The 12140-nt window shown below is 38.6% G+C and overlaps 1 protein-coding gene across 1 annotated transcript; it reads right to left on the bottom strand.

Annotated features, from left to right (window-relative positions):
* Positions 1 to 625: 625 nt before the first annotated feature.
* ALG5 (ALG5 dolichyl-phosphate beta-glucosyltransferase) lies at positions 626 to 11610 on the bottom strand. The gene is made up of 10 exons (XM_053456343.1): positions 11405 to 11610; positions 9517 to 9688; positions 8961 to 9007; positions 8469 to 8537; positions 8076 to 8168; positions 7489 to 7602; positions 6638 to 6697; positions 6167 to 6318; positions 3000 to 3085; positions 626 to 856 (listed from the first exon to the last, which is right to left on the bottom strand). The coding sequence occupies exons 1-10, from the start codon at positions 11468 to 11470 to the stop codon at positions 741 to 743; spliced, it is 975 nt and encodes a 324-aa protein (XP_053312318.1). The 5' UTR covers positions 11471 to 11610; the 3' UTR covers positions 626 to 740.
* Between the last annotated feature and the right edge of the window lie 530 nt (positions 11611 to 12140).

Here is a 12140-nt window from a genome sequence, read left to right as displayed (position 1 = left end):
TGCATCTGCCGAGATGAGGAGGCGTGTACCAACTACCTCCTATTGTACACTTATTTTTATGACTTGTGTAGAAAACAGGAAACACCAGGATATTCAGATGGTGCCCAAAGTGAGAAGTTCACATCGGGCTGATAGAATTTATTACAAATATTATAACATCTTCAAATGTGTTAAAAAACATACAACTTGTATTAATTATGCTTTACTGATAACGTTAGCCTACAAATGCATTAAAGATTACTTTAAAATGTATGATTTCTGTGCAATTTGGTGAATTACTTCGAAGCAATTTTCACATGCTAGGGAGTTTCATCTCCTGAGTTCACTTTACATCGGTCACACTTCTGTCACAATAGCATCTTGGATGGTCCTTTATAAATCATACTGAAGGAGGGATTCCCACCAAGCCTTCTTTATCACTAAAGATGAGATTAAAAGTTCCTGCAATATTGAGTTTTTGCTCCTTTGCGTCGGTATATCTCGATACTACATATGGCAGAAAACCCAGAATGTGATGCTGGATGCACAGTTTTAGAAAAGGCCACCCTTTCCGTTTATTTACATTTTACAAATAACCTTTGTGTATTTCAAAGACGAACACAAACTGTGAAATGAATGGGAGAAGTTGAAACATAAAAATGTTTTTTATTTTTTAATGATGGCAATAAACATGTTTTTAGAAGGCCAATGTGCACCTTTCAGTCTCTAATATGTACATTAATAAAACAGTATTCAATAATCTAATTGACTTTTTCAGGTGTATTCAGCTTCCAGACACCAGTTAGATACCGTGACCGTATAAAAAGGAGATCTCGTCCCATTTGCAACCAGCTCCAGAAAGGCACCAGCTTCGAACCTGGGTAAATGATATAAACGAGCAGCGGTCATATTAAACACATCAACATAAGGCTAGTATATACCGTATTTGCTTGATTATTAGACGACCCTCCAAAATTTTAATATTAATTTAGGGAAAAAAAAGAAAAAGCCTGAATATAAGACTACCCTATAGGAAAAAAGTTTTACTAGTAAATATTAATTCACATGTAAACTATTTTTCATATTTAATAAAAACTATGATTTGTTTGTTTGTTTTTATTTCCTTTTATTTGCCATCCTGCCCCCACCTATGACTAAGCACTGGAAGGTCATGTAACGCCGGTGCTCCGTCATAGAAGTCCTGGTGAAAGTGCCGGCAGCAGCGGAGGTTGTCAACGGCACTTCAGCAGGGCTTCTATGATGGAGCACCGGAAGGTCATGTGACATCGGCGCTCCGTCATAGAAGCCCCCAGAGGAAGTGCCGGCAGCAGCAGAGGCTCCTAGAGAGAAGGATCCGGGGGCCCTGCAGTGCTGCGGGGGATCTGGATCTTAGCCTTGTAGTCTACATTCATTCATGTTACTGTTGCTTGTGTATGAATTCCGGAAATCTATTAAGACACTCACATAAATTAAATCCAGACTACTTCTGTGGTTCATAAAGTATACTAGTTATATGTGTGATGTTGCAATGCTGGTATCTTTTATACCAGTTTATCTTGCAGCAGAAGTGTCAATAATCTGTCTTCCGACCCCTCTGTGTATTTGCAGACTTTTTCTGCACCCTCATTGAATTGTTTAGCGGATGTTTCCCTATTTATCTCTATGTAGCCTTTTCTTAGCACATCAGTCATAATATAATGTGCAAACCAGCATTAACACCAATTAATGATTATTGAATCTGGCCCTAGGTGAGGTCTGACCAGAGATCTGCGAAGTTTGGCAAGACCCCCCTTTGGAAACGATGCCCAAACGTTTTTAGGCGTCACTTTTTCTTCTATTAAATTCAGTAAATAGTAATTGTGTGAAAGTTTGCAGAGATCACATTTGTGTGCAACGGAGATTGTGTTATACACTGTAAAAAAAATACACAAGTCATATACACTACTACACAATGATCATTTGGGTGTCGCTGAGCATTGGGGTACGTGAATTACTATGATACACAATAAGTTGATGCTGTTGGGAATGCTTGTGTTGCTCATGTCTGACACTTACACATTGCAAAATGTTTTGACCCTTTTACAGGCTCGGTGTACTTAAAGTGACAAACAATGCTATTCACTGGAGTATAAAAACTGAATTTTTAATGCACCACGCGGCAGCCTCAAACGTATTAACAGCAACATGTTATATTAGTAAATTAGAGAACACGATGCATCAGCCCTCCTGCTTCTTGATTGTCTGCTCATTTAATAGCTTTTTAAAACTTTGCTTAAAACCCTGTAGTACATTAAAGGAAAGTCGTCCCGGAGGTGCTGTGCAAACAGGCCGCGACTGCTGGTGAACAAAAAGGAGTGGTGTTTCGGAGCCATTTTCTCACTAAAGGGACTGCTGCTTGTTTTCACTAATCATCATGAAGGGCCAACTCCAGGGAGCTTCTGTTGCAGGAAGATGTTACCTGGCCCTGTATAATGTATAGTTAACTCATCTCCGCACTAACTTAAATTATGCAGTAAAGGGCCAGCTCAGATGTTCTTGCTGCAGGAAACTGACTGTGGTGGTCCTTCATAATGAATAGTGAAATGGGGGAGATGCAACCACAACATACCTGCAAACTCTTCTACCAACCCTCCCCTTAATGAATAAACCCAAGTAAAACACTGCTGGTTTAGCGCTATAGTGTGTGTTAAAGCTATGAGCAGGAACTGTATGGCCTACTGATTCATGTCAAGAATAGTTTTGGTACTAAACATTTAATTTTCTCTACTTTTGAAACTAATGACATCACTGAGTTAATAAAATGATCTCTAGTTTTAGAATAAAATAAGTGTACCCATGCATAAATGCTATTTATCATGATACAAAAATGCACACAAAAAAATAAAGCATGTTTCTATTTTAGAATTACTCTCCACTATTGTGTTACATGGGTTCCTAAAATTGTCAGAATAAAAAATGCGTGAGCACGAATCGATTGAAAAAGCTATACGTTTTGTTTTGTGAACCGCCCAAAAACGTACCCTCAATTTCTGTCCAGTTTACTGCGACTTCTGCCACTTTAATTTTCAGGCACTGAGCAATGTATAAAAGTTCCACATCAAACGCCCTGCGGACACAGGAAATAAATATCAAAAGGCATTCAAGGCATTAGCGTCTTTCAAGAAAAGTCAATACAGCAATGATTTCAGCCCTGGTATGAAAGCACATGTTATATTCTAGCGCCCAGATAGCCCATTTGTACCACCCTAGCCGGTTGTGAACAGCAACCTCATAATTATTATTATTATCCTTTATTTATATAGCGCCAACAGTTTACGCAGCGCTTAACACAATACATAAATTCAAGGGATATGACAAGAATTGACAGACTAAGACAAACCGATACATTTGGTGGAGAGAGCCCTGCTCGCAAGCTTACAATCTAGAGGGAAAATGGGGTGATAAACATAAGGCACAGAGAAAGGGTGAGAGGTATTGTGGTGGTTGTATCGATGACAAGGATGTTCTAGCAGCTAAGATGGTGCGGCTTCTCTGAAGAAGTGGGTTTTTAGATGTTTCTTGAATGTCGGGAGGGAGGGTGAATGCTGAAGGTTCCTTGGGAGTAGATTCCAGAGATATGGGGCAGCTCGAGTGAAATCTTGTAGACGGGAAAAGGAAGAGGTGATGAGTGAGGAGGAGAGCCTTAGACCATGGGAGGAACGTAGGGATCGAGTAGGAGAGTATTTGCTAATGAGGTCAGAAATGTACGGAGGAGCAGTATTGTGGATGGCCTTATATGTCAGTACCAGGATCTTAAATTTAATTCTAAAGGTAATTGGGAGCCAGTGGAGGGAAGCAGAAGAGGAGCGATGTGCAAGGAAGATGAGCCTAGCAGCGGCATTTAGGATAGACTGTAGAGGAGAGAGTCGAGACAGTGGAGTGCCAACCAGAAGAGTGTTGCAGTAGTCAAGACGGGAAATGATAAGGGAATGAACCAGGGTTTTTGTGGATTCTTGGGTGAGGAATGGGCGGATATGAGAGATGTTTTTTAGGTGCAAGCGGCAGGATCTGGCGAGGGACTGAATGTGAGGGATGAAGGAGAGGTTTGAGTCAAGGATGACCCCAAGGCATCGGGCCTGGTTAGTAGGAGAGATAGTCGTGTTGTTAATGGTGATAGAGAATTCAGGTAGTGGAGTGGAGATGGAGGGAGGGAAGATAATGAGTTCAGTTTTAGAAAGATGAAGTTTCAGGTAGTGTTGTGACATCCATGAAGAAATAGCAGACAAGCAATTGGTAATACGGGACAGGAGAGATGGAGAGAGATCAGGAGAAGACAGGTAGATTTGGGTATCATCTGCATATAGGGGATACTGGAGGCCAAATGAGTTGATTAGTTTGCCAAGAGAGGAAGTATAAAGAGAGAACAGCAGAGGGCCAAGGACTGAACCTTGGGGGACACCAACCGAAAGTGGAAGGGGTGATGATGTCTTGCCAGAGAAGTTGACAAGATAATAACGGCAGAACAATGGGAAAAACCTCATTGTTACCCTGTATTCCAAATTTGTACTCAATTATTTGTTGCTCATAAGGTTAAATTCTTGCTCATCTGTTCAAATGCAATGAAGGTCAATTTCATATTTATAAAAGGTTTTTTTTTTTTTTTAATAAAATATTGATTAAGAGTTCCTGATATAAAATCTTAATCAGCGCTCCGGAAGAGAACGCCGATACAGATGCAGGATGTATACAGCAATTTCCAGCTCAGACCTGCAGCTATCAAACAGAAGGGATGCAGATGTTTCATCAATAAATACCCTTTCTAATTCTAATCATTTATTTTGAAGCACAATGATACTGTACAGCTCTGGGGGGCTGGTTGGCTCCTTTCTGCTTGGGGAATAAAGACAATTCCACGATAATATAAGTAACATATATAAGATGGCCCTGGGCATTGGACGTGACAGGATTAGCAACAGGTCCTGATTGAGGGCGTTTCTGAAGCTCACTTGGACTTCCACACAACTACAAATCAAGGGAACGGGATGATAGATAACTCTGAAAATAGCATACATATCATTATCTTTTATTTATATAGCGCCAACAGTTTACGCAGCGCTTAATACAATACATATAGGGCTGAAACAACGCAAACAAATCGTTGTCAACGGTTTTCATTATCGATTAGTCGAATCGTTATCGATTATAAAAAGGATGTTTTTTTCAGAGCAAATGACCGTTGGTTGCAGCCCTAAATAAATATATTCAAGGGGTCTGACAAGACTAGAATTGACAGACTAAGGAAAACCAATACATTAGGTGTAGAGAGCCCTCCTCGCAAGCTTACAACCCAAAATAAACTTCTTAGAGGTTTTATATCCATTTTCTTTTACACATCTCCTTATTTAACTATAAACAGGTTTGGAATCTGGGATAATTAAGTGTGTAAATATGAATGAAACACGCATATCACCCAGACAGCAATGTTTAGTTAAAAAATCCAAAATGAAACGGTGGAGACAGAATCTAGGATAATATTTAGAAAATGCCCACACATACTAATCCCTGAGAAGAAGAATGTTAACAATCTGCTGTTAAGGATAAAAATAAATTGTACATCGGAGAAACTGGCTAGGAGTGTGCAATGTCCGTTTTTAGGCAGAGATAGTTCGATCTCGTTTTAATTCACAGAGAGGTATTTTCACTACCCTTTAATCGCCTTAGACCCGACTCAATCAGTACCCCCAGACACCCCATCTCCAGCCTGCCATATCCTGGAACTCTGCCTACTGAGAACATGCAAATGCTGGAGCATGCTAGAGGAGGCACAGTCCTCCATTGTGTAAATGGGCACCCCCCCCCTTGTAACAGGTCCATTGAGCAGAGCAGTGGCGGGGAGATCAGTACCGTAAACTGTCCTCTCTGTACTCGCGGCAGGTAGTTATCAAAAAGGTAAAAACATTATGGCAGCTTTAACTTTACATTTCCGGTTTCTGTAATACATCATTGACCTACAGCTTAATATGCAATTAGAAAATAACAATGACGTTTAACTGAAATCATGGTTTAGCAAATAAAACTGTAAAAGATATCACAAATATCAATTTACTATAATACATTACAATGTAAACAAAGTACATTCACAATGTCTCAATTCCTCAAAAAGCCTAATTTATGTGTGTAAGGTGGTATTAATCATATGGAGACTCACCAGCGATCAACATGAAGAGCTGTAAACGTGCGTAATGCAGCTTCTCTTGTGAAAAGCTTGAACCCACACTGAGTGTCTTTCACTCCACGGACACACAAGAACCACACAAGGAAGTGGAATCCATACATGAGGAATGTTCTGAACACAGAACGCTAAGAAAAAATGAAAATGTAAAATTATTATTACCTTACAGATGCTACTGTTTAATATTGGTTCTTCTACTATAAAAGGTGGCCTAAGGGCACTAAAATGCTTTATATAAAAATAGCCAAACTTGTGTAAAAATGAACAAGTGTTTGTACCCTCCAAAAAATATTAATTGGTTGAAAAGCCAAAGTGAAAACACACATTAAAAGAAAATAATCCTACTATCTTAAATTACTGACTGACTGTTTTTATACAGTTATATAGTTACATTATCCATATGACCAAAATGTGTATAAAAAGGTGTTTTCTGTTATTTTTAAATACCTTTGCTATTGAATCTTGCTCCAGATGAGCTCTGGACCCACATGATATGGCCATATTATCCTAAAAGATAACAAACAAACAAACATATTATTGGCAATAATGTATCGGGCAACATAAGCACAGCATTAGAGTGCAAATGAAGATAGTGCTGAGCCACTTTCTTCACTCTCCAACAGCATAAGGTTCAATGGTTTCTTTTAAAAGATATTTGTTCCTGCCTCCACCTATTTGAGGTTTTATTTTTTTTTTAGTAAAAATAAAATGCAATGGAAGTGAGAAAACAAAAGCTTGCAGTTTGTCACAGGTGGCTTCTAGTTAAAGCCAATCCAGCCCTAAGAGCCTGTGGCAATTGTTTCAGATAGCCTCAGGTTTTGCAATTAAAACAATACCAAAATAGGAAAATAGACAAAAATAGAACCCAAGCTCGATATGCATCTCACTCATTACTAAATTCTAATGGCGTGATATTTTAGACTTTTTTTTCTAGAATTCCTTAATATATATATATATATATATATATATATATATATATATATAAGGTATTGCATGTAAATAATACACTACTGGCTCTAATAAGTGGTGCAATTATATGTATACACAGCCTTTTATTATTACCTTTAAGGGATAAAAACAAATGTACACAGAAACATCAAAAAAGATTTGACTCCTAAATATCTTTCCCAAAAAATGTTATGTTTGACTTAAGACTCAATGACCAGATCAAGTTGAGAGCTGAAACAAAAGTTATTCATTTTTTCCCACATTTAAATACTGTATGCTAACATTAATGTTACGTAAGGCAAAACATATTACAGTTCATTAATGGAGTTGCATGACCCTTCTATACTTACTGGCCATGGTTTGAGATTTAGAAGTCCAGCTTCTACATTTTCAACATCTTCAAATTTTGTAGCTCCGTCGGCATCAGCCATTAAAATGGTTTTACCACGAGACACAAGAACTCCCTACAATGAAAGAAAATGTAAGGATTATTAAAAAAAACTAAACTAAATTAATTACATTCATTGTATTTAGCACATATATAAAAGCAAAGATTGCTGTGTACATAAGGCATGGTCAACGGCACACAAAACTGTTGGGTCAAGCACGGCTGTTTATCCTCTCCTAATAACTTCCATCTTTGTAAGGGTTCTTTTGCAGAGTTCACAGATGTTTAGGTTGGAGCAGTGGTGTTCTGACAGACACTGGGCTCTATGACCGGCCTCTTGTTAATGAAACTTTCACAACCTAGTGGCTTGAGTCATTAGCAATGGGCAAGAGCAGTAAGCAATATGGACCACTAGAAACTCAAACGTTCTTGCTCATGCCTAAAGCACCAAGCAGATCACACAGAATACAGACCAGCCCTTGAGACTTTAATAGCTCTGCCAATGGAGTTAATAAAGACAGCTGAATTCTATGGAAAAACATATAATACCATCCTGACTGCTCCACCCTTGCCACGATTCTTTTTTAATTTCAGAACTCGCACTTTATCACTTCCATAACGCTTCGAATAGCTCAAAGCAACCTATGAAGAAAAAATAAAGGAACATTAAAGTTGGGAATAGCAGCTCCATAAAAACTATTCTCCTTCCAATTTTACATTCCCCTTTACAGCTAAATTCTTAAAAAACACATACAAAAACCATGGAATACAAACAAACACGGAATATCCTTAAAGGGAACGCCAGCTATTATATGCACTGGATTTAACTTAATGCATCCATACATGTCCCTTAAAGATATCTAATTTATCATATCTTTAAGTTCTAAATTGTTTATTAATAAAAATGTATATATTTCACTCAGTAATTTGACACTTTCTTACCTCTGTTGTTTTATCCTTGCTGCCATCATCCACAATAATAACTTCATAGCTGAATGAAGGTCTCGCTTTCTGTATTAAAAATAAAGTATTCTATTAGAAGGCTGGAAGGTGAGTGCGCCAATCAATTACTAAAGAAAATAAAATGTTATTCACCGACGGATGTCATTTAATACAACTCAAAGGATTAGAAAACAATCCAACATTTCTTTTTAGGCTTGTCTGGTTTTCTCTCCCCAACTATATCAGCTGACATATACAACAGTAACGTTCAATACGCTCTGCATACGACGACAGATGATGAGCTACAATATTTTTTCATGCTTGATCACCCAATAATATAGGGTATAATATATATGCTACACTTTAAATACACGTTTCCATGTGTGCATTATATGCACCCAATTTGAAAACTACTTAAAAAATAACTTTAGTTTAATATAACATTTTGTACAGTATGTGTTTTTAACGGTATAATCCCACATTTCTACAAACCTGACGTTTTTCAAGATATGCCATGGCTTCGTCCATCATGACGGGTACTGAAAGCAAAAATATGAACAGAACAAAATTATAAATATATTATATAATAGCAACAGACTATAGAGTGTTGTGCAATGTGCACGCACAAAGAACACGCTGTTGATGACATACATCTAACAAAAAACCCAAACAAAAGGTAAAGAGGCCACTGCAGTCTAAAGAACAAGCTTCCATCTAGAGGGCCCCTTTTACACCATACACTGAAATCCACTTCTTGGGGAGGTTAGCTTTGTTTGCTTAAAAACTTGATTAGGTTCATTTTGGCAAGTAAGGGCATTCATGGGGGTGCATTGATTTCTAATGAAATAATGGCTGATCAGAGACTAATTTGTTACGAAGAGCCTCTTCCTGGATTTCCCCACATGCAAGTTCCAGCAAGACGAGACATTATTGGGGACTGCGATGGTATCTTAGAAGGTTACATAGAGTAAGCCACTAACTTTTACACAAAAATTCTATATTATATACCATAAAAACATGCAAAAATAACGATATATGTAATACTTACATCGTACTTCCTCGTTGTAAGAGGGAACTACAACAGAGAGGTCCTTTGTATGGGGGTCATGAATACTAGGGAAGGGCTCCTTTGCACCGTTACTGGCGATAAAATACTTCTCTTCCTCAAACCGATGCAGATTTGGCATTCTCTCGGCAGTTACATGGGCTACAACAATTAGCTACAACAAAATAGCAAATACATTGGGTTTACAAGGTTACAACTTGAACATAATAGCAGACTTTGGGTTAAACTCATGAAGAGCAGTTTAAGAGCAAACTATTCTGTGGATCAGTCAGTAAGAAAGCTTCTTTGCTTTTCACGGTGATAGCAAAATACTTTTTCCAGAATTTCTTTTTGTATGTCAATTTACCAAAGGAAAAATTGGCAAGAGTTCATTAGACAGACGGGCTGGGCTGGCCCTGGATAGTGTAGAATTTAATGGGTGAAGAGACAGAAAAGACCTTATTAATTTAAACTATACATTATACAAGGCGAGCCAAGCTCTTCCTGCAGCAGAAGCTTCATAATGTATAGTGAATGAAAGGAGTTGCAACCACAACTCGGTCAACTTTCACCTTTAGGGAACGAATCTCTCTGTAGATAGGGCTCTGTGCAGAGCAGCATCTCAAAGAAGGTTGATTTCACAATATTACTTATAACCATTTCTTCCATTCATACTGAAGTAATATTTCATGCCAAAACATGTTACAACGAACAATATTATTAATTATTTAATGTCTAGACCATGCCCTAAAATATGCGTGGAGAGCTGTGTTATGCCATCTTTTACAGAGGTAAAACAAGGCAGTCATCATGGAGTCCTGCACGTCCCCGTCTGCAAGGCCTTATCCAGACAACTGCGATAAAAAAAAAAAAAATACTAAAAAAGTGAGATTTCCTGGGTTTCTTGAAGTGAATGTGCTGTATGATGCATATCCCAGCAAATCTTAAAACATCACCCAGTTCTGGGCGACATATAATTTTCCAAATGTTGGATGAGAGTCCAAACAAACCTATTGTTGAGAAGATAAGAAGCGCACGTTCCAAGCCAAAAAAACAAAGTCTGTTAAATGAATGAAGCCTGTTGGGGATAAATGGGTAAGTTGCCGATTTCCTTGTGTATCTGAAGATGAATAAAGTTTGACTGCATTTGACGACTCGCATGTATTTTGTATCTTTGACTTGGATAGCGTGATGCTTATCTGCTCATTAGGTTTGGTTCTGACTAGTACTGATGGATTACGGCTGTGTTACGCTGGGGTAAAGAAACCTGGACCGTTTGGAATCTTTTCTTGTACAAAATACAATTTTTTTTTTTTTTTTTTTTTTTTACAGGGCCAGCCAAGCTCTTCCTAATGCAGAAGCCTATTGGGGTTGCCTTCATAAAGTATAGTAAAGTCAAGGAGTTGAAACCTCAACTTTCAACCATACAGACAGACTGAGACTCAGGTAAATGAAACTTTAGTAGATCAGCATCAGCCGACATATAGAACCTCAGCGGCTCATCCTAAAAGGAAAAGAAACACGTCTACGGCTAACTCAGCATCAAGGCAACTTGTGCACTACCTGGCGGTCACCCATGATGTACAAAATATTTATTTAATCTAACATTGCAACATGTCACCATGTTAAAGACATATACAGAAATGTGGGGGGGGGGGCTAACATAAAATATTACAGAGTCACAAGATACAGCAAAACAAAATTCTCAGACAACTGGCATAATCTTCTTAAAAAATACAATGTTACTTACAGCTGCCAAAATACCCTGCTTTCATTTAATCCAACAGAACAACAAATACAGAGAGTAAACGGTTAAACATACATTTTAATGGAACTTCATCATTAACATGAAGCCAGAGAAGAGTGACAGCTCATGTCACAGACCACTCACCAGAATTAACAGCAGCGCTGCCGCCGCAGCCAGGAGCTGGATAACTTCACACAGACACAGGGGCATGGCCGCAGCATACCTGTCATCCGCCACAGATAATACGGACTCGCAATACAATGCACAGCGCTAACTGCGCTGGATACAGAGCCCTTCCGGTATGGGAACACTGACTAACAGCATTCGCCGGAACCTATTGCACTCAAACACCTATGCGGAAGTAAGTTGATGTATCCAGTCAGTGGCGTTCCAGGCAAAGAGGGGCCGCTCACTGATCTCCGCGCCTCAGCAACAGGCGACAGCGCCACCGCGTGGCGGGAGGGGAACATGTAATACAGGCATCGCTGGATGAAGAATCCTGTACAATGACATAACGAATGCCAGGACAACCTTATTCGAATCAGATTTATAATTACACATTGAGATCACTTCCTTACCTTTCAAGCACTCTGGATACCAGAATAATTAGGGGTGAATGCAAGCTGGTTTATATTGCTTTGCACTGTTGATGTTCAGACACTTCTTTATTGTATTTTTTTAATTAATAAACGCTGGATTGGTGAAAAAAAGAGTAAGAATAGCACAGCGATCAGATTTCACCGTCCCAGATCTTAAATAGGCATTCGATTCATTCATCCTGCTACAGCTCTCCAAGGACCTGATATAGACATTTGTATGGAAGTTCTGAGAATTGGTAGCCAACTGTGTCCGAAGTGGCTGCTTATTTAATGGATTATTC

The sequence above is a fragment of the Spea bombifrons genome, chromosome 2 (assembly GCF_027358695.1).
Source record: "Spea bombifrons isolate aSpeBom1 chromosome 2, aSpeBom1.2.pri, whole genome shotgun sequence".
Lineage (NCBI taxonomy): Eukaryota > Metazoa > Chordata > Amphibia > Anura > Pelobatidae > Spea > Spea bombifrons.
This window is presented reverse-complemented; position numbering and strand designations above follow the sequence as displayed.